General features: G+C 48.2%; 1 protein-coding gene across 1 annotated transcript in view; it reads right to left on the bottom strand.

The window, feature by feature from the left end:
* The window catches only part of LOC145357365 (uncharacterized), a 99,730-nt gene that overhangs the window by 21,008 nt on the left and 54,689 nt on the right, over positions 1-24,033 (bottom strand). The window contains exons 4-5 of the mRNA XM_080210666.1: positions 17,538-17,599; positions 12,577-12,706 (exon numbers count right to left, since the gene is read on the bottom strand). Of these exons, the coding sequence (XP_080066792.1) occupies positions 12,577-12,706; positions 17,538-17,599 (192 nt within the window). The remainder of the gene's footprint in view (positions 1-12,576; positions 12,707-17,537; positions 17,600-24,033) is intronic.

The raw sequence follows: 24,033 nt of genomic DNA on the forward strand, positions 1-24,033 counted from the left end.
GGGTGAACGGGATTGAAGGTTATGGGGAGAAAGCAGGATTAGCCTATTGAGTTGGATGATCAGCCAATGGCAGAGCAGGCTTGAAGGGCCAAATGGCCTCCTCCTGCTCCTACCTTCTATGTTTCTATAGTTTACACAGTCCACTGTGGAATATCCAATCCAGCTGTGTGAATGTTACAGAGTGACTTACCTGTCCGCCCAGGTGTCCCTGCCTCACCTACTTCTCCCATCTTTCCAGGGAGTCCAATTCGACCAGCAGGGCCAGCTAGTCCCGGTAAACCTGAAATGGAGCAACTCCAGTTACTGTTTGTGAGTTAAAGGCAGTTAAACTGTGGAATCGAGCAACCTTCATCCTTGAATGAACTCCTCACTGACAAGTCTTCCCACAGTTCAACCTCCTCTCTTCAACTTTCTTGCGGTAGAAGTGCTGGAATTGATTGTAAATGGCAACAAAATCGTAACCTGATTCTGCAGAGTCAATGTGGATTCACGAAAGAGGAATGTGTTGATTCTTTCATGGGATGTGGGTGTTGCTGGTAGGGCCAGTATTTATTGCCCTTGAACTGGGTGTCTCACTGTGTGAATCAACCACATTGCTGTGGATCTGGAGTCACAAGTAGGCCAGACCCGGTAAAGATGGCAGATTTCCTTCCCTGACGGGCGTTGGTGAGCCAGTTGGTTTTTAGGCCAATTGATGAGAGTTTCATGGTCACCATTATTGACTCTTTAATTCTAGATTTTATTAATTAATGAATCAAATTTCACCAGCTATGGTGGGACTTGACTGAACAGAAACCTGTTCTGTGGGATTACTAGGCCGGTGATATTGCCCTATCTTGGTGCCAGTCAAATAACCCAACTAAATTAAATCAAACAAACTGAGGGACAAACTAAAGGGGCAGCCCCTTAAAGGGAAACTGCTTGAAACAAAACAAAAACCACAAATGTAACTAAAAATGTTAACCCAAACCAAGAATCAGAGGGTCAGTAAGGCACACCAGTCCCCACGGTGCCCATCGGGTAGGGAAGGCCTCGATGGCGTCTGTGGGCTCTGCACGCTCCCTCACCAGGGGCACCTGGTTGTGAATGTAGCCATGGCAGAGGGGCAGACAGTCAGGTCAGACTGTCCCCCTCGATCACCCAATGCCTGGACCTGCTGAAGTTAAGTTTGGCTAGCAGGTTCAAGAGGAGGTCCTCCTCCTTCCCCTCTCCACACCGGGTACCATACACCACCATCTCACCACTAAAAATCTATTAGCATTTTTGAAGAGGTAGCTAGCAGGATAGATAAAGGGGAACCAGTGGATGTGGTATACTTAGACATTCAAAGGCATACATAAGGTACCACAGAAAGACTCTTACATTGATGGTAATGTATTAACAGGAAGACAGGGTTGATTAAAGCCTTAAAATGGAGAGCAGGAATAAACAGATCATTTATGAGGTCAAAGGTGTGGAATGCTGAAACGCTTGGTGCTGCAAACCCGACTGGAACTGAGCGCAATGGATCTAATATTGATGACAACATAAAGCTGGATGGAAAATGGGCGGCACGGTAGCACAGTGGTTAGCACTGCTGCTTCACAGCTCCAGGGACCTGGGTTCGATTCCTGGCTCGGGTCACTGTCTGTGTGGAGTTTGCACATTCTCCTCGTGTCTGCGTGGGTTTCCTCTGGGTGCTCAGGTTTCCTCCCACAGTCCAAAGATGTGCAGGTTAGGTTGATTGGCCATGCTAAAATTGCCCCTTAATGTCCTGAGATGCTTAGTTAGAGGGGTTAGTGGGTAAAATATGTAGGGATATGGGGGTAGGGCCTGGGTGGGATTGTGGCTGGTGCAGACACGATGGGCCAAAGGGCCTCTGTCTGCATGGTAGGGTTTCTATGATTCTACAGTTCTATGCAGAGGAATAGAAACAGTTAATATTTAATGTGTGGGGTGTGGGTAAATAGAGTGGCAGGTGGGGTATAATGTGGGGAAGTGGGAGGTTTGTAAGAACGTCACACTTGGCGATAAGAATAGAAAAATAGATCTTTTTAAATGATGAGAATTGATTAAATGAGGGTGTTCAGAGGGATATGAGTTTTTGTACACAGAACTATGCAGATGCAGAGAGAAATTTGCGAAGTAAATGGTACGTTAGCCTATATTGCAAAAGGGTTGGAGTATAAGAGTAAATACTGCTGATACACAGGGCTCTGGTGGGATCACAGCTGAATATTGGTGTACAGTTCTGGTCTTCATACTCGAGGAAAGATAAATTAACACTGTGAAAGTGCCCACACCAGCAATCGTTCAAGAAGGCAGCTCACCATCAAATTCCGAGAGATAATTTCGATGGACAACAAGTCTGATCCATGAAGGAATAAAATTACAAAATATACGATGAAGGTTCAGTAGATTGATCTGTGGTAAGTGAGGCTGTCCTGTGAGGGAGGATGAGTGAATTGGATTTATACTGTTCAGAGTTTTAGAAACTGAAAAGTGATATCGTTGAAACATTCGCGGCTCGGAGGCAGTTTTGGAAAAGTGAGTTGAGGAAAATATTTTTTAACTCAGAGAGCGGTTAGAGTCTGGAATGAACTTTCTGAGGGTGGTGGAGGCAGGTTCAGCTGAACCATTCAAAAGGGAATTGGACTGCAATCTGAAATGGAAAAAATGTGCAAGTTTACGGAGAGGGGAATGGGTATCGTGCTCTTTCAGAGAATCAGTACAGAATCGATGGGCTGAATGGACTCCTTTGGCACTGTAACGATTCTGTGATTTTGTAGAGTGACAGGATAGGCATCAGAGGTCTGTTACCCCTGGTAAGAGTGTCCAAAACGAGAGGGGATAGTCTCACGATAGCAAGCTGTCTAATAGAACTTAAACGAGGAAAAATGTATCCACTTTGGGCTGTGAGTCATTGGAATACCCGATGGAAGCTCGGTCGATAAACGTATTTAAGACTGGATCTTTGGACACTGAAGCAGTGAGAGGGATATGGAATGGAATGGCAAAGTGGGTTTGATGGAGATGATGATCTCACTGGATGGTGGAGCAGGCTCGAGGGGACAAATGGCCTTCCCCTATTCGCATTTCTTATGTTTTGCTCCCTCCTCACCCTCTTTCCCTGCACCTTGTTACATCTCAGACTATCCCCCTTTGAAGTGAAGGGTCACTGGCCTGAGGCACTACCTCTGACTAATTCTCTAAATGAATAATTCACCTCCTGCCATTTGCCTTCCTCCTGTTTAGAAATAGTCTAATTTCCTCTTCAAAGCCTTGACTGAATCTGCTTCCATCGTACTCTCAGGCAGTGCATTCTCAGCGCTAACCACTTGCTGCGTGAAAAAGATTTCTTCTTATACCCTTTTCTTCCGTTGCAAGTTACTTTCAATCTGTGCCCTCTCGTTCTTGATCCTGTTACCCAGCAGGAATAGTTTCTCTCCGCCTACTCTGTCCAGCCCCCTCATGATGTTGGACATCTCCATCAAATCTCCTCTTGGCCTTCCTCTCTCCATGGAGAACAGCCTCAACCTCTCCAACCTATCCTCATAACCGCACTTCCTATCCATGGAACCATTCTCGTGAATCTTTCCTACCCTCTCTCCAATGCCTTCACATCTTTCCTAAAGTGTGGTACCCAAAAACAGACACAATATTCTAACTGATGTTGAACTAATCTAATACAGTTCAATATAATTTCCCTTGCTTCTGTACCCTATGCCCCTATTAATAAAGCCCAGGATACTGTATGCTTTACGAACCACACTCTCCACCTGTCTTGCCACCTATAATGACCTAGGGTACATGTACACCCAGGTGCCTCTGCACCTGATCCTGCACCCTCTTTAGAATTGTAAACTTTATTTTATATTGTTTCTCCATATTCTTCCCACCAAAATCAATCATTTCATATTGTTCTGCATTGGACATCATTTGCCACCTTAATGTCCATTCCACCAACTTGTCTGTTTCCTTCTGAAGTTCCACATTATCCTCCTTACAGTCCACAAGCCAGAAACAATTGTGCCCTGTACATAAAGGCTGTAGAAATACATAGGTATAAATACATATATATATTTGGGTGGCATGGTGGCACAGTAGTTAGCATTGCTGCCTCACAGCTCCAGGGTCCTGGGTTCGATTCCTGGCTCGGGTCACTGTCTGGGTGGAGTTTGCACATTCTCCTTGTGTCTGCATGGGTTTCCTCCCACAGTCCAAGATGTGCGGGTTAGGTTGATTGGCCACGCTAAGTTGCCCCTTAGTGTCCAGGGATGTGTAGGTTAGAAGGATTAGTGGGTAAATATGTAGGGATATGTAGGGTTGGCCTGGGTGGGATTGTGGCAGGAACAGACTCGATGGGCCAAAGAGCCTCTTTCTACACTGTAGGGTTCTATGATAAATATATAAGAGGGAAAGAAGGTTCCCAACAGCGAACGCTGGGAACTCCACTAAAAACCAGCCTATTAATCACTAGGCTCTGTTTTCTGTTGCTGAGCCAATGTTGAACCATGTTGCTGCTGTCCCTTTTATTCCATAAGCTCCGACTTTTGCCACGGTTGAGAAGTGAACGATAAAAATATATTAATCACCTGCACTATTTCATTGAGCCTTTTTTTGTGCTTTTTCAAAATGGACAATAGCTGAGTGGAGAAGTATGGTTCAGTCCATCACCTGGTGTCTTTTTGGCAGTTTCAAATTAACAATGACCAAATGGATGGTGGGTCTGCAGTAGACACTTTCACACACAGGCAAACCTTTGCAGGTTTTAATCTCCCATAATGGTGTTAATGGTCAAAGTATTAGCAACCCGAACACAAAGAGAGTGGCAGTTAGTCAACAAGATATCAATTTTTCCAGAAGTAAAAGGAATCCCAATTCCAATTAAACCACAAGATTCCAGTTATTCTGTGTCTTACATTAAAGAACAAAGAACAAAAAACAGCCCAGGAAACAGGCCCTTCGGCCCAACGAGCCCGCACCGCCATTTTAACATTACCAGTCCCCCCCTCCACCCATGACCCTTATCTATTGTTTTATGGCCATCCACATTGAGGGAAACTAATTTAGGGACAATTTGTTACACCAATCAGCCTAATAGAACATCTTTAGGGCATGGGAGGAAACCGGAGCACCCGGAGAAAACCCACGCAAGCACGGGGAGAATGCACAAACTCCCACAGACACCGGCCCAAATCCATGTGTCTGCACAGCAAACAGTGATAGTCACTGAGCTGTCGTCTTGTCCAGTATCTGGTCCCAGTTTAAGCGCACACTAACGACATGAAGTACTAGGCTACTCTCAAACATCCAAGAGCAGCCCTTGTACGACCCATCGCTTGTATGCCCCTTGTTGGACAGCAAGGCAGACCTTAAGGAGGTATGTCATCTGACTCCCCCCAAGCTTCATTGTGAAATTGTCCGCTGGAACAGAATTTGGAAGTTACCATTTTTGACCTCAATATGAACAGGTCTTCAGCTATCTTCAGCCTGTGCTATCTACATCAAGATGGTGGCCGCAGAAAGAACTCTGATGCTCATTAAACCTGCCAACAGCTACAACCTTCTTGAGCCTCCAGACTAACCCATTCTACATGCCTTCCCCCGTCGCTCTGGAAAGACGCAACAATCAGTCAAGCTCCCCTTGGAAAAGGGGAGTACAGGCGGCACGGTAGCACAGTGGGTTAAGCACTGCTGCTTCACAGCTCCAGGGTCCTGGGTTCGATTCCTGGCTCGGGTCACTGTCTGTGTGGAGTTTGCACATTCTCCTCGTGTCTGCGTGGGTTTCCTCCGGGTGCTCTGGTTTCCTCCCACAGTCCAAAGATGTGGGGGTTAGGTTGATTGGCTGTGCTAAGAAATTGCCCCTTAGTGTCCAGGGATGTGTAGGTTAGAGGGATTAGTGGGTATAATATGTAGGGATATTTGGATAGGGCCTGGGTGGGATTGTGTTCGGTGCAGACTCGATGGGCCGAAGGGTCTCTTTCTGCACTGTAGGGTTCTATGATTCTACGAAAAGTCATTCTGATTGATTTCAGATTCTGGACACATGTAAAACCCACACTTGTATTTTTATTGTGGAACCCTCTTCCTTTTGCCTAATTCCCCCTATAATTGTGCGAGCGTAAAATGGGGTGAAAATTGTGAAACCCCCTCATGTGCATGTGTGATAAAAAAGAAACCAACCCTTTTATTTTCATCTTGCCTCGAGTTTGCTGTGCAAATTATTAATAGAGGGTTGGAACTTTACCAAGTTTAAGAGTTGGGGTAAATACACCACCACATACAAAGGGGGGAAATCAGAGTTTTAAAGAACACCTTTGTGTTTCTGGGTGGGTAATGAGCTGGGAAATCAGAGCAGTTTAAACTGACACCCCTCCTGTCTGTGACACGTTGCTCAGATTGTAGGACACAGAATGCGTTTTGGAAGTCCATGTACACCACATCTGCAGCAGTGCCAGCACTGACTCTCTCTGGGGATCTCCCTATAAAATTCTAACAGGACTAGTCAGGGTAGATGCAGGAAGGATGTCCCAGATGGTGGGGGGATCCAGAATCAGGAGTCACAGCCTAAGGATATAGAACATAGAACACTACAGCACAAACAGGCCCTTCAGCCCACAAGTTGCGCCGATCATATCCATACCTACCAGGCCATAGAACTATCTGTAACTCCCAATCCCATTAAATCCCATGTACTCATCCAGAAGTCTTTTAAAAGACCCCAGCGAGTTCGCCTCCACCACCACCGACGGCAGCCGATTCCACTCACTCACCACCCTCTGAGTGAAAAACTTACCCCTGACATCTCCTCTGTACCTGCTCCCCAGCACCTTAAACCTGTGTCCTCTCGTAGCGACCATTTCAGCCCTGGGAAATAGCCTCCGAGAATCCACCCTATCTATACCTCTCAACATTTTATAAACCTCTATCAGGTCGCCTCTCAACCTTCGTCTCTCCAGGGAGAAGAGACCGAGCTCCCTCAACCTATCCTCATAAGGTATGCCTCCCAATCCAGGCAACATCCTTGTAAATCTCCTCTGCACCCTCTCAATAGCTTCCACATCCTTCCTGTAGTGAGGCAACCAGAACTGGGAATATGGATATGGGGGTGAACCGTTTAGAACAGAGATGAGGAGAAATATCTTCACCCAGAAAATGGTATCACAGAAAGTAGTTGAGGCCAAAACATTGTATGTTTTCAAGAATTAGTTGGGGAATGGATCTGGAGGTGAAAGGGATCAAAGGTTATGGGGGAAGGTGGGAACAGATTACTGGATTGGGTGATCAGCTATGAATGGTGGAGTAGCCTCGAAAGCCTGAATAGCCTGCTCCTATTTTCTATGTTACCTCATGAAGTTAATTAAATATGATTTTTCTGTTAAGAAACACATGCTAGCTTCCCCTGATTAACATAATTTGCCCACCTGTAATTTCACCACTGTTTCTAGAAGTCTGCACTATACTTGCTGGGTTGGAGATGGGTGGATATAGGAGATTGTTTTAAATAAGGTTCATTAGCACTGGGGCGTCTCTGGTAAGGTAAATGGATATGGTATAACAATAATGCTTTTTTTTCCTTTTAATTCACAGGTTTTAAGTCGGTCCGCCTTGTTGTCCAACGAGGGGCATACACGCAATGGGTCGTACTGGGGTTGCTCTTGGATGTTTGAGATTGGCCTAGTGCTTCATGTCGTTAGTGTGTGCCTAAACTGGACCAGATACTGGGCAAGACGACAGCTCAGTGACTATCGCTGATTGCTGTGCAGACACATGGATTTGGGCCGGTGTCTGTGGGAGTTTGCGCATTCTCCCCGTGCTTGCGTGGGTTTTCTCCGGGTGCTCCTGTTTCCTCCCACACCCCAAAGATGTGCTCTTAGGCTGATTGGTGTAACAAATTGTCCCTAAATCAGTTTCCCTCAATCTGGATGGCCATAAAACATTAGACAGGGGTCGTGGGTGGAGAGGGGGACTGGTGGTGTTGAGATGGCGGCGCGGGCTCGTTGGGCCGAAGGGCCTGTTTCCCGGGCTGATTCTGTCCTTTGTTCTTATTGGCAAACTTGCTGGGTTTACCTTTAGAACCAGAGAAAATTACAGCTCAGAAACAGGCCTTTTGGCCCTTCTTGTCTGTGCTGAACCATTTTTCTCCTAGTCCCACCGACCCGCACTTGGACCATATCCCTCCACACTTTACACACATCTTTGAACAAGGGTGTGATGTTTGCAGTTTTCCGGTTCCCTGGGACCACCCCTGAGTCTACGGAAGACTGAAAAATGATGACCACGTGCCTCCACTCTCACATCCCTCAGTATCTCTCGGCTGCATCTCCTCCAATCTGGTCCTTTATCAACTCGAAGTACAGTCTATCCCATATCTTCTCCTTGTCAATTTTGATGCCCTCTAATGGTCGAATTTCGTCCTCTTCCCCGTCCCCCCCAGGTAATTATTCTAACTGCTGCCAAATCTGCTGAGTATGTCCAGCCTTTTCTGTTATACTTTAGATAGAAACAAGCCGTTCCTCTTGTCCTGCCGGTTTTGTACTAGGAATGTCTCTGAAAGAGCAGGGTGAACAAATCAAAGATAATATTCCGCAAATCCTGAGTAATGGGAATAAAGGCTCACCTGGTGGTCCGGGATTTCCAGTGTCTCCTCTTTGCCCGGGCGGTCCTGCTTATAAAGAGATGGGAGAGTTAAATAAAACGGGTACAGACTGATTGGGAACTGATCCGATCGTGCTAATTGACACTATTGGTTCTGTTCGTATCTGCAAAGAGGATATCTCACTGGAAGAATAGTGGCTTGTCTGGCAGGCTCAATATTCTCTGCTATCTCACTGGGCCTGGGAGTATTCTCAGGAGTGAGTGGTGTGGATTCGATAACATGACCAGCCAATACACTCTGTCCCAGCACAAACCAAACTGAAACCCTACTACCGAAAAACAGTTATAAATACATACAGCAGGGGATCAGCCCCAAAGTCAGGCTCAAGATTAGGGCTTGTGATAAACTCATGTAGATTTGAGTAGCTCTACATGAGAACATAAGAAATAGGAGCAGGAATAGGCCATCTAGCCCCTCGAGCCTGCCCCGCCATTCAATAAGATCATGGCTGATCTGAAGTGGATCAGTTCCACGCTGATTGTGTGCGGGATGGCCCTACTCACACTGTTTATTGCCTTCATGTGTCAGCAAACTACTGGATATCACGACTTAGTAACAAGTCTGACAACACCAGGTTAAAGTCCAACCAGTTTATTTGATAGTAAACCCACAAGCTTTCGGAAACGGTGTTTCTGTAACGGTCTTTCTGTCCTCACCCCAGTCCAACGCCAGCATCTCCACATCACATCACGACTTACTCATGCTTCAGAATGCATTTCGTAATGTGTTCATTTATAAAATTAAATTAGAATGTGTTTCCTGGAACTTTGTGTGTTGTGTGAAAAATGTGAGTGTCAGTAAGGTGTCTGGGACTGCTGGTGTAGGTACACCCCCAGTGCTGACAGGAATGCCATAAACAATAGATAAGGGTCATGGGTGGAGGGGGGGAAATGGTAATGTTAAAATGACGGCGCAGGCTCGTTGGGCCGAAGGGCCTGTTTCCCGGGCAGTTTTTGTTCTTTGAGGGAGTTCCAGGATTTTGACCCAGCGACACTGCAGGAACAGCGGTTTATTTCCCAGTCAGGATGGTGAGTGAGTTGGAGGGGAACCTCCAGGCGATGGTGTTTCCAGGTATCTGCTGCCCCTTGTCCTTCTAGATGGTAGGGGTTATGGGTTTGAAAGGTGCTGCCTAAGGAACTTTTGTGAGTTCCTTACTGGGTGTGGGTGACAGCTGTGACACTTCTTCAACAGTGAAGCTGGGTGGTTCGATCTGTTCGGCTGGTCGGTCTGCGGAGCAGGGAGATGGCATCAGTGCATCACAGGAGATACGGAGGGAACATTAACTACTCGCTTGAGACTTGAGGGATGACAGCGTGTCTTGAGGATTCTCACATTTGTCCGCTGCCCCCAGTTTCACTCTCAGCAGAAGCACACTCTTCCTCCTCGCCGGACAGCTCGAGGCATCTCTCCTCGGACGGCGTGAGGGTTCTGAGCACGGGTATTACTGAGCACGGGTATTACTGAGCACGGGTATTACTGAGCACGGGTATTACTGAGCACGGGTATTACTGAGCACGGGTATTACTCCGGCTGGGTTTGCTTACTCAGTCTTGTTGTGGCTGAATTTGTCCTCAGCTGACACAGAGAGGGAGAGGGTAGGCAGCAGTGTTGATATTTAAGATGGTGATAAGGCGTGGTGGTGGGCGTGGGGCTTGAGTGCAAGCTGGAGCGTGAGGAGCACGACCGCCAGTCCCCGGGGAAGGGGGGGGTGGGGTGGGGGGGAAATGGGGGCGGTGGGGAGAAGTGGGGGGGGGTGGGGGGAAGTTGGGGTGAAGTGGGGGGGAGGGGAGAAGTGGGGGGTAGGGGAGGGAAGTGGGGGGTGGGGGAGGGAAATGGGGGGTGGGGGAGGGAAGTGGAGGAGGGGGGAAAGTGGGGGGGGGATGGGGGGAGGGGGAAGTGGAGGAGATGGGGGGAGGGGGAAGTGGAGGGGATGGGGGGAGGGGGAAGTGGAGGGGATGGGGGGAGGGGGAAGTGGGGAAGTTGGGGGGAGGGGGGAAGTGGGGGGATGGGGGGAAGTTGGGGGCGGGGAGGAAGTGGGGGGATGAGGGAAGTGGGGGGAGGGGGGAAGTGGGGGGAGGGGGGAAGTTGGGGGAGGGGGGGCAGGGGGGAAGTGGGGGGCTGTGGGGGAGGGGGAGCGGGGATATGGTGATGGGGATGGGGGCGGGGACATGGTGATGGGGGGCGGGGACATGGTGATGGGGGGCGGGGACATGGTGATGGGGGTGGGGGGCGGGGACATGGTGATGGGGGTGGGGGTGGGGACATGGTGATGGGGGGTGGAGGGGGGAGGGAGGTGTTGGAAAGGCTGAAGCGGTTGGGTGAGAGACGAAGATGGAGGCGGGAGGGGGGTGTGAGGGGGTTCCAGGAAAAGACCGATGAGGCTCATTTACCCCGGCTGAGCGAAGATCCGTCATCTTCTTGTGGCACTGCTGCCCGTCCTCCTCTGCAGGGAGCTGGCACTCACCGGGGCTGGGGCGGGGGGGGTGATGGTGGTGACCTTGGTGGGGAGGGGGACCTTACCCTGGAGCAGGGGTGTAGAGTGCATCCCACTTCTGCTGCACTCTATCCAGTAGTGTGGCGAGGGATCTCTCTGAGAATCCCAGTGCAGGCTTCCTGGCCACCTTCCCCTGCAATCACTGGAGAACCAGACTGAGCAGCCGGTTATATGTAACTCCCTACTGGCTGGAATGTTCAACTGGAGCTGGGGGGGAATCAGAGGGAGGCTGCCATGTTGCTGAGTGATTCTTCTGACCATAAAAACTTCCATCAATGAGGCTCAAGATCTGGTTAGAAATCCTACTGGAGCTATCGGCGTGATTCTCTCCACTTTTCTCACTGGAACATTGTCAAATTCTGGTCAGATTTCCCCCTGTCTTTGATCTTCACTCCCTCTGTAATGTCGTCACAGTGCCTTTCATCCATGTCCAGCCTCACTCTTTCCTTGCCTTCGTTATATTTGAATCCTGCCAGCCAGGAATATTAAATTCCCGCTCCCCTTCCCCTTTCACTCAGATTATCAGGGGCGGCACGGTAGCACGGTGGGTTAGCACTGCGGCTTCACAGGGTCCTGGGTTCGATTCCCGGCTCGGGTCACAGTCTGTGCGGAGTTTGCACATTCTCCTCGTGTCTGCGTGGGTCTCCTCCGGGTGCTCCGGTTTCCTCCCACAGTCCAAAGATGTGCAGGTTAGGTTGATTGGCCGTGCTAAGAAATTGCTCCTTAGTGTCCAGGGATGAGTAGGTTAGAGGGATTAGTGGGTATAATATGTAGGGATATGGGGGTAGGGCCTGGGTGGGATTGTGTTCGGTGCAGACTCGATGGGTCAAAGGGCCTCTTTCTGCACTGTAGATTTCTATAATCCTATTCACACTAGATCAGTTTGTGAGGTAGAGAGATTCTTCCCGCTTAGAAAGGACAGCAGGACTAGAGGGCACAGCCTCAAGATAAGGGGGGCAGTTTAGAACGGAGTTGAGGAGGAACTTCTTCACTCAAAGGGTGGTGAATCTCTGGAATTCTCTGCCCGTTGAAGTGGTGGGGGCTACCTCACTAAATATATTTAAGTCACGGGTAGATAGGTTTCTGATAGACAGGGGAATTAAGGGGAGAAAGCGGGAAAGTGGAACTGATCCACTTCAGATCAGCCATGATCTTATTGAATGGTGGGGCAGGCTCGAAGGGCTAGATGGCCTACTCCTGCTCCTATTTCTTACGTTCTTATGTTATTTTATTCAGTGTGTGTTGACTGCATTGTGCTAAAAATGGGTGCTGCGCGATCCACTTTACTCCCACAGAATCATACCGCACAGGAAATAATTAATCCATCATGCCCCTGTTGGCTCCTTTCTTCAACCTATCCCCCCCCCCCCCCACTGCCCCCCCTCCAACCCCAATCCTCCAATCAGATTGAAGATTGTTGAGTGGTGGATGTGGCACTGACCTCTGGGACCTGGTGGTCCTCTCATTATGATCATGTGGTTCTCTCGAGGCTTTGGCAGGGTATCACTTTCCGATGTCTCGTTACCCATAGGTGGCACTCCAGTAACATCTGGGACATGCAGCTCAAACACCTGGAATGGAAACATTGCTGAGGTTGGTATTTGGCGTCTACGTCCTCATTCCTTCTCAGCAATAACCTTCTGCTGGGAACAAAGGTGACTTTGATTGTTCCTTCACTGTAATGAGCTGTTGTAGGCGAGCATTCAGCAACCTAAAATATCACGGGCTATTTCCCATCACAATATTCCCCAGGATTCACCCGATATTGGATATCTTTTCATCTCAGCCTTGGTTCACATCCTTATCTCCCACATTACCCACACCAGTGACCTGGGTCTATAGTCAACGCTGACACATCTGTACAGTACTGAGGGATTGCTACACTGTCAGTGCGAACACTAATATCCTGTCTGCTCTCACAGGTAGATATAGAAGATCCTGATGTATTCAAGGAAGAGCAGGGGGAGTTCTCCTCGGTGTCCTGGCCAATTATGATTTTCAATAAACATCAGAAAAACGGATTCACTGATCATTGTCATATTGTGGGCGGCATGGTGGCACAGTGGGTTAGCACTGCTGCTTCACAGCTCCAGGGTCCTGGGTTCGATTCCCAGCTCGGGTCACTGTCTGTGTGGAGTTTGCACATTCTCCCCGTGTCTGTGTGGGTTTCCTCCGGGTGCTCCGGTTTCCTCCCACAGTCCAAAGATGTGCGGGTTAGGTTGATTGGCCGTGCTAAGAAATTGCCCCTTAGTGTCCAGGGATGTGTAGGTTAGAGGGATTAGTGGGTATAATATGTAGGGATATGGGGGTAGGGCCTGGGTGGGATTGTGGTCAGTGTAGACTTGATGGGCCGAAGGGCCTCTTTCTGCACTGTAGGGTTCTATGATTGTGTGTGGGAGCTTGCTGTGCATATTTTGGCTGTCTACATTACAACAGTGATTAAACTTCATTGTACTTCATGCCTTAGGTTGTCAAAAGGCTAAACCAGTTCAAGTCTTTCTCTTTTCATCCTTATTGGTTGAATTTAAGTTGAGAGTGCTGACATGGAGCGGCACGGTGACACAGTGGGTTAGCACTGCTGCCTCACAGCACCAGGGACCCGGGTTCAATTCCCGGGGGGCACGGTCACACAGTGGTTAGCACTGCTGCCTCACAGCGCCAGGGACCCGGGTTCGATTCCCGGGGGGGGGGGGGGCACGGTGGCACAGTGGGTTAGCACTGCTGCCTCACAGCGCCAGGGACCTGGGTTCGATTCCCGGGGGGCACGGTGATACAGTGGTTAGCACTGCTGCCTCACAGCGCCAGGGACACAGGTTCGATTCCCGGGGGGGGCACGGTGGCACAGTGGGTTAGCACTGCTGCCTCACAGCGCCAGGGACCTGGGTTCGATTCCCGGGGGGCACGGTGATACAGTGGTTAGCACTGCTGCCTCACAGCGCCAGGGACCCGGGTTCGATTCCCGGGGGGGGGCACGGTGGCACAGTGGGTTAGCACTGCTGCCTCACAGCACCAGGGACCCGGGTTCGATTCCCGGGGGGCGCACGGTGGCACAGTGGGTTAGCACTGCTGCCTCACAGCACCAGGGACCCGGGTTCGTTTCCCAGGGGCACGGTGGCACAGTGGGTTAGCACTGCTGCCTCACAGCACCAGGGACCCGGGTTCGTTTCCCAGGGGCACGGTGACACAGTGGGTTAGCACTGCTGCCTCACAGCGCCAGGGACCCGGGTTCGATTCCTGGGGGCATGGTGACACAGTGGGTTAGCACTGCTGTCTCACAGTGCCAGGGACCTGGGTTCGATTCCCGGGGGCACGGTGACACAGTGGTTAGCACTGCTGCCTCACAGCACCAGGGAGTTGGGTTCAATTCTGGCCTTGGGTGACTGTCAGTGTGGAGTTTGCACATCCTCCCTGTGTCTGCGTGGGTTTCCTCCGGGTGTTCCGATTTCCTCCCACAGTCTGAAAGACATGGTGGTTATGCTAAGTTCTCCCTCAGTGTACCCGAACAGGCACCGGAGCGTGGCGACTTGGGGATTTTCATTCAGTGTCAATGTTAGCCTACTTGTGACACTGATAAATAAACTTCAATGATGTGGGAGCTTGCTCTATATAAACAGACACAGTATTAGTATTAAAGGGCGGCACAGCGATTAGCACTGCCGGCTCACAGCTCCAAGGGCTTGGGTTCGATTCAAGGACTGTGAAGAAGGTTATCTAGAATTGCAACGGGGTCTTGATCAATTGGGCCAGTGGGCTGATGAATGGCAGATGGAGCTTAATTTAGATAAATGGGCGGTGATGCATTTTGGTAGATCGAACCAGGGCAGGACTTACTCAGTTAATGGTAGGGCGCTGGGGAGAGTTACAGAACAAAGAGATCTAGGGGTAAATGTTCATAGCTCCTTGAAAGTGGAGTCACAAGTGGACAGAGTGGTGAAGAAGGCATTCGGCATGCTTGGTTTCATCGATCAGAACATTGAATACAGGAGTTGGGACATTGTGTTGAATTATACAAGAATTATAGGCCAGTGAGCTTGACATCCTTGGTAGGGATATTGTTGGAGAAGATTCTTAGAGATAGGATCTAACACAGTTAGAACTGAATTATCTCATTAGCGATAGACAACATGGTTTTGTATGAGGGAGGTCATGCCTCACAAATTTGGATGAGTTTTTTGATGAGGTGACAAAAACGATTGACGAGGGAAGGGCCATGGATCTCGTTGACATGGATTTTAGTAAAGCATTTGATAAGGTCCCTCAGGGCAGGCTGGTGCCAAAGGTAAGGGGCAATTTAGCGCGGCCAATTCACCTAACTTGTATATCTTGGGACACTAAGGGGCAATTTAGCGTGGCCAATCCATCTAACCTGCAACCTCTGGACTGTGGGAGGTGACCGGAGCACAAACTCCACACAGTCACCCAAGGCCAGAGCCGAACCTAGATCTCCGACTCTGGGAGGTGGCGGTGCTAACCACTGTGCCACCTTGTGTAACCTGTATTACTATAGTGTCTTTCTTCTGATTCATTTCCAAACTTCAATCTCTCCTTTCATTTCCCGTCATGACCTACCCTCCCTAACTAATCGAGGAGGCAATAGCAATGTCACTGGACTAATAATCCAGGGACACAGGGTAATGCCATGGGGACTCAGGGTCAAATCCTACCAGGCGGTGAAATTTGAATTCAATAAAAAAACCTGGAATTAAAATTTTAATGATGACCGTGAAGCCATTGTCAATTGTCATAAAAACCCATCTGGTTCACTAATGTCCTTTAGGGAAGGAAATCTACTGTCCTTACCTGGTCTGGCCTACATGTGACTCCAGAGTCAAAGCAATGACTGACTCTTAAATGCCATTAGGAATGGACAATAAATGCTGGTCCAGCCAGAGCACCCACTTCCCATAAACAGATACCTCTCTGACCAATTATTCCTCCCTGCTCTCCATTCATCATCCCAGGGTTGGACTCCACAGCTTTGCTTAGCCTCAACTACTCCCCCCCTTTCTCTCTCACTGCCCTATCTGTTTGTGGGAAGAACATAAGAACATAAGAACATAAGAAATAGGAGCAGGAGTAGGCCATCCAGCCCTTCGAGCCTGCCCCGCCATTCAATAAGATCATGGCTGATCTGTCGTGGCTCAGTTCCACTTTCCCGCCCTCTCCCCATAACCCTTAATCCCCTCTTTTATCAAGAACCCATCAACCCGCTTCTTAAAAATATTTAGCGAGGCAGCCTCCACCACCTCAACGGGCAGAGAATTCCAGAGATTCACCACCCGTTGAGTGAAGAAGTTCCTCCTCAACTCCGTTCTAAACCGCCTCCCCTTTATCTTGAGGCTGTGCCCCCTAGTCCTACTGTCTTTTTTGAGCGGGAAGAGTCTCTCCACCTCTATCCTATCCATCCCATTCATCATCTTATACGTCTCAATGAGATCTCCCCTCATTCTTCTAAACTCTAACGAGTACAAGCCTAGTTTATTCAGCCTCTCCTCATAGCTCAACGCCCTCAACTCCAGTATCAGCCTAGTAAACCTCCTCTGCACTCCCTCCAAGGCCAAAATATCCTTGCGCAGGTGCGGCGCCCAAAACTGCACACAGTACTCCAGCTGCGGCCTCACCAATGCCCTATACAGCTGCAGCAAGACCTCCCTACTTTTATATTCAATCCCCCTCGCTATGAAGGCCAGCATCCCATTCGCCTTCCTGACCACCTGCTGCACCTGCAGGCTGGGTTTTTGCGACTCATGCACAAGGACCCCGAGGTCCCTCTGCACCGTCGCCTGCTGCAGTTTTTCGCCACGTAAGTAATAGTCCTTCCTACCATTCTTCCTACCAAAGTGGACCACCTCACACTTGCCAACATTAAATTCCATTTGCCATTTCCTGGCCCATTCGCCCAGCCTATCTAGATCCTTCTGCAGACTCTCCACACCCTCCGCACAATTTGCCTTTCCCCCAATCTTGGTGTCATCAGCAAATTTCGACACCCTACACTCGGTTCCCTCCGGAATAGGGATAGGAAGTGGGATAGGAACTGGGATAGGAAGGCCACTAACTTCCTTCCTATCCCAGTACCCACTGCCCCCCGCCCCAAGCCCCCCATCATTCCACCTTCTGCCAGCTCATCAATGGCAGTTATCCTTTTTCCCACTCAAATGTCCATTTTTTTCCGAGTGTGTCCATTTGATGGCCTTCAGCTTTGCTGTATCAGAAACGTGGCTTTGCTTGAAACTTGGTTCTGTATTAGAGTGATTGAACTGACGCTGAAAGTGCTCCTGAACATTCACTACATGTTTCACAGGGGACACCACTGCGCACTCTACCTGGATTGGCTGCTCTGTTACATAGGCTGGGGAACATATAAAAAAAATTTCTGAAATAAAACTCAAGTCTTTTTACCTTATTCTCCAGAGTATTTAATCTCTCCTGTAGTTCAGCAAATTTGTTGCAGTTCATACATTCTGGAAGTAAAACAGAGACTTGTTAAATTTTACACATCGACACTTGCCCATTTATATCAAAGCAGACACACTGAGACTCTGACTTTGTAAAGTATGTGGAGTGGATGATAGCAAATCAACCTTACATATTGCTTGATCTTGTTTACGGATTCTCGTAGAAACCAATAACATTTAAAAACATATTTTGAATTTTGAGTGACTTGCTGGAAGCATCGCATAAAGGTTTCAAGTTTTAAAACTTTTGCTGCTTTTACAAGGGTAAAGATAAAACTTGGAGTAATATAAGGACCTGAGCTGTATGGTTTTAAATTGAACACAAGAGGATGAATAGTCCATTAGCCACTGATAGGAATGGCTGTGGTAAGTCTCTCCAGAAAAACTTTCCCGCGCTGCCAGACATTCTAAAACTGATTAGCGGGAAGACAAAGGGAAGTAGCAACCATCTCATCCCAAGCTTCCTGGTTATAACGGACTATGATGTGGCCATCAATAGATTCTTAATTCTAATGGACTTCACGACACATGACAGCGCAGAGTTGCTGAGCAGAGACCGATAGCCAAGTTCCGCACACGAGGATGGCCTCAACCGGGATCTTGGGTTCTTGTCGCACTATCTGTAACCCTCACGATTTGCCTGGGTTTGCAAAATCTCACTAACTGTCCTGTCTGGAGACAATACACATCTCTTTAACCTGTGCTTAACCCTTTCTCCACTCACATTGTCCGTACCTTTAAGATTTGATTACCTGTAAAGACTCACATTCCAACCATTATTTTGTAAATTGAGTTTGTGTCTTCATATGCCCTGTTTGTGAACAGAACTTCCACTTACCTGATGAAGGGGCAGCACTCCGAAAGCTAGTAGCGTTTGCTACCAAATAAACCTGTTGGACTTTAACCTGGTGTTGTGAGACTTCTTAGTATCATGAATTAGACAACCAAGTACAAACCAGATGCCACACACATCTGAAGAAAGGGGAGGGGGGGATACAGGCTGGAGTGTCATCCTGCTAAGGACAGGTCTTTCTGAGATTTGTAGCATTTTCCTTGTACTCTCTCCATCTGACAGAGTGAGTGTGTGTGTGTGCGGGCATGTATACATATATATATAGATTTGTAATGATAACACAGATTACAGAATATATCTTGTACTGAATGCTCAGTCATGTAAACCAATAGGTGAAATGTGGTCAGACACACCACACTCTGAAACCAACCACTCTGTCACTCAAAACAACTTCCTAGGATTTCTCATCAAATCCCTTAGATGCTTGTCACACCGAGAGCCAACAGGTCTCACTGGGCCTCTGATTTCCACACGGGGGCTTCCAACCACCACTCTCAAAGAACACACTGGGAAATCTTCTCTCACACAAGGTTTTCCCTCAGGTACTTCACTGAGGATCTCCATCCAGTGTTTCACTCTCTCCTTTCAGTATTCCTCTTCCCGGGATCACCATGTGTAGAGGGGGGAGGTGGGAGGGGTGATGGCCTAGTGGTATTATTGCTGGACTATTAATCTCAGAAACCCAGCGAATGTTCTGGGGACCTGGGTTCAAATCCCACCAAATGGTGGGATGGTGGAATTTGAATCCAATAAAAATATCCGGAATTAAAAATCTACTGATGACCAATGAAACCATTGTCGATTGTTGGAGAAACCCATCTGGTTTCACTGATGTACTTTAGGGAAGGAAATCTGCCGTCCTTACCTGGTCTGGCCTACATGTGACTCCAGATCTACAGCAGTGTGGTTGATTCTGAACTGCCCTGGGTAATAAATGATGTGGAGATGCTGGCGTTGGACTGGGGTAAACACAGTAAGAAGATCTACATCCAGTGTTTCACTTGACCCCCGGGTTCTGGACTCACCCACTATCAGGAACGTTCTCTTTGCATCTACTGGTGTCTAATCCTGTTAGAGTTTTACAGCTTTCGTCATAGAATCTCAGTCCTTGCCCCTGATAATCTTTGGGTCCTTGATCAGGTTGTCCCTCTGTTTCTCTACTCCAACAAAATCAACCCAAACCAATCAAAACTAATTCCTCTAAACTCCAGCGAACATAAACAGGACTCAATCTCTCTTCAGTCCTGCTGTGGCAGAACCAGTCTGGATCAAGAGGAGAGGATTAATTTGATATTGGAATGTCGAAGAGAGCAGTTTGATTCTGCAGGTAAGTGATGTGCCTATCTCTGCTGCCTGGATTCCCTGTCCTCTGAGCAACAGCGAGCGGAACAGGAGCAGAGTGCTTTTACAATCAGAGCGGATTGATGTGATAATCGGGCTGTCTCAAAATTTCTTGGCACGGTGACTCTCTAGAGACAGAGAAATACACTGAGGGTCAAAGTTGCTCTCAAGTATTCAGACCAGAACACCTGAAACAGCTGTTTAACAGAAAACAGACCGATCAGACCCAAACTTAAAGTAACACACACGCATCAAACCAGAAGCAAACCTGAAATATCCCGACACTTGGATTAAAAATGGGAGATTATGACTCCCGCGAGGCCTCGACTCTTTGATTTCTTCCATCGGCTTCGGGTCAAAATGAAGACAATTCTTTACAATGGTGTCGCTGGCTTTGTGAAGTTGTGTGTGGTCACCTCGTAAAACCCCCGTCTAACCAGTATCTCACTCAGGCTGTGAAATGTTTCTTGCAGGTTGAAGAACTCAGTCTGTGGATTCCATTCACTGCAAAAACCGGCTCCATGTTCCCAAGCTACCCTCTGCCCCCTTTCTCCACTCGTGTAGGTTTGGAATCCCTCCAGTGCAGAAAGAGGCCATTCAGCCCATTGAGTCTGCACTGCCCACTGTCCCACCCAGGCCCTATCCCCATAACCCTGCATATTTCCCCTGACACTCGGGTCAATTTAGCATGGCCAATTCAGCTAACCCGCACACCTTTGGACTGTGGGAGGAAACTGGAGCACCCGGAGGAAACGGGGAGAGTGTGCAAACTCCACACAGACAGTGACCTGTGGCCGGAATGGAACCCGGGTCTCTGGCACAGTGAGGCAGCAGTGCTAACCACTGTGCCTGTGTGCGGGTTGACTGGATATCAATCCAAGAGATCATAAAGTTTGCTGTCACCTCACTTTCCATCCTCACCCACTCTGTTACAGGCACTGTCTCCAACCATTCACAGAAACTGACAAATAACTCCAAAGGATACCAACAATTCAACTAACTGTTACAAAGGTGAAGTTTATAAGCTTATTATTGAGATAAAATAGAGGAATTCAGGGGGTTATGTGATCTGGTCTCAATCCTGGTGGACACGAGCCTCAGTCGCTTGGTTGTTAAAGGTTAAAGGAGGGTCCTGGGATGATTTACACTGAAAAGATAAAAGATCTTCACAACTGCAGACAAGATCAATTGTGCTAACTCTGGGTAGACTATTAGTCCCTAAATTTCACAGGGAGATATTAGGAGGGTCAGGCTTTCTAAATGGTTATACTTTAAACTGTCAGTTTAATTCCTAGATACAGTGGACATGGAAGGGGGTCTAGAGGGTAATTAATTAGCATTTCTACCTTAATGCAATGTCCCTGTGATTCATGTTGCCATGGGAATGAGTTTGAGGGGGGAAAAGTCACGATAGTTTCAGGTTGTGGGTTTTCTAAGAAAGCCCCAAAGTCACTGACTCAAGTTATTCCACAGCTAACAGACAAGGAACAAGAGCAGAAAGCTCCGTACCTGAAACAGAAAAGTTTCTCTACTGCTCACAGTGCAGAACGCAGATGGGAGTTAACAAGTCCTGGAATTCCTACAGGGCAGAAGAAGTGATCAGCCGATCAAGTCTGCACCAACCCTCCGACAGAGCATCTCACTCAGGACCACCCATCATCCTATCCCCTAACCTAGGCATCGTGGGAGACTAAGAGACAATTTAGCATGGCCAATCCACCTAACCTATACATCTATGGGCACTAAGGGACAATTTAGGGACTAATTTAGCATGGCCAATCCACCTAACCTATACATCTTTGGACACTAAGAGACAATTTAGCATGGCCAATCCACCTAACCTATACATCTTTGGACACTAAGAGACAATTTAGCATGGCCAATCCACCTAACCTATACATCTTTGGACACTAAGAGACAATTTAGCATGGCCAATCCACCTAACCTATACATCTTTGGACACTAAGAGACAATTTTGCACGGCCAATCCACCAGTGGATCTCTGGACTGTGGGAGGAAACAGGCACATCAGGGGGGAACGCACGCAACATGGGGACAATGTGCAAACTCCACACAGGCACCCAAAACTGGAATTGAATCCAGATCCCTGGCACTGTGAGGCTGCAGTGCTTACCAACATGCTACTGTGCCACGTCATGCTCAGATAGGAGAGAGCCGGTTTCTGAGGAGTTAAAGATTCACCTATCTTGGAATAGAGGGAAGGAACCACAGGGAAAGTCAGTGCTGGGACTACAACTTACACGGCTGAGAAAGTGAGAGGAAGCAGGCCAGTGGGAGAAGATAAACTTTGGGCTGGTTCTGGGAGAAATCGGTGTCCATTTAAGGGACAGCGTAAAGTATAACAGCAGCGAGAGATTGTCAGTTGTTTTAAAATCTAGATGGGAAACTTCTTAGGCACAGTTCAGAGCATACGTTGCCTCAACATTTGGGAGATGTTGCTTTTAGTTTGTTACAGTAAAAATCTTAAGATGAGAAACGTGATCCTTTCAGTCAGTCACTGAAAATTCGAACATGTTTTTGAAAGTGATCCTTTATCTATGAAACATAAGCAGCAGCTTCTGCTACACGCTGGTTTATCGTGCCTGAATAAACTGCATTCCGTTTTCCTACTGTAGAATTCCAGCAGATCACAATTTAAAATACACTCCTCTGGCTTCTCGCTGTGATGATGAGCCAGTTACTAGGCTGCTGTCACTCTCCAGCCGTGTTTGCGGAGTCTGAAACCACACCGGGAAAATATGCTGGTGTTGGGCAGGAGTCACATATAACCGTGACTGGGTGAGGCTTCCTTTACCAAAGGATATGAATGAAGCCAGCAGGATTTCTCCAACAGGTTCATTGACATGTTTACTGTTCAAAGCTTTTCACACAGAACTTCTGTTCTCAAACTGCCCTAATGGGATTCAAAGGTCATGTTCTCTGAATCACTGTCCCCATTAATAACCACAGGAGAATCACACACTGTCCCCAGTCATAACCTTGAGAGTATCACACACTGTCCCCATTAATAACCACAGGAGAATCACACACTGTCCCCAGTCATAACCTTGAGAGTATCACACACTGTCCCCATTAATAACCACAGGAGAATCACACACTGTCCCCAGTCATAACCTTGAGGCTATCACACACTGTCCCCATTAATAACCACAGACTATCACACACTGTCCCCATTAATAGCCACAGACTATCACACACTGTCCCCATTAATAACCACAGACTATCACACACTGTCCCCATTAATAACCACAAGAGTATCACACACTGTCCCCATTAATAACCACAGACTATCACACACTGGCCCCATTAATAACCACAGACTATCACACACTGTCCCCATTAACAACCACAGACTATCACACACTGTCCCCATTAATAACCACAGACTATCACACACTGTCCCCATTAATAACCACAGACTATCACACACTGTCCCCATTAATAACCACAGATTATCACACACTGTCCCCATTAATCGGTGTGCACCGATCTCCTCAGAAGGCAAACACAGGACACAGTGGACAGAGTACCCTTCATCGTCCAGTACTTCCCCGGAGCGGAGAAGCTACGACATCTTCTCTGGAGTCTTCAACATATCATTGATGAAGACGAACATCTCGCCAGGGCTATCCCCACACCCCCACTTCTTGCTTTCAGACAACCACACAACCTCAAACAGACCATTGTTCGCAGCAAACTACCCAGCCTTCAGGAGAACAGTGACCACAATACCACACAACCCTGCCACAGCAACCTCTGCAAGACATGCCGGATCATCGACACGGATACCATCATCACACGTGAGAATACCATCCACCAGGTACATGGTAAATACTCTTGCAACTCGGCCAACATTGTCTACCTGATACGTTGCAAGAAAGGATGTCCCGAAGCATGGTACATTGGGGAGACCATGCAGACGCTACGACAACGGATGAATGAACATCGCTCGACAGTCACCAGGAAGACTGTTCCCTTCCTGTTGGCGAACACTTCAGTGGTCACGGGCATTCAGCCTCTGACCTTCGGGTAAGCATTCTCCAAGGCGGCCTTCACGACACACGACAGCGCAGAGTCGCTGAACAGAGACTGATAGCCAAGTTCCGCACACATGAGGACGGTCTCAACAGGGATCTTGGGTTCATGTCGCACTATCTGTAACCCCCATGACTTGCCTGGGTTTGCAAAACCTCACTTACTGTACTGTCTGGAGACAATACACATC

This window comes from Carcharhinus amblyrhynchos, chromosome 23 (genome assembly GCF_965287045.1).
Source record: "Carcharhinus amblyrhynchos chromosome 23, sCarAmb.v2.hapA, whole genome shotgun sequence".
In the NCBI taxonomy this organism is placed as follows: Eukaryota; Metazoa; Chordata; class Chondrichthyes; order Carcharhiniformes; family Carcharhinidae; genus Carcharhinus; species Carcharhinus amblyrhynchos.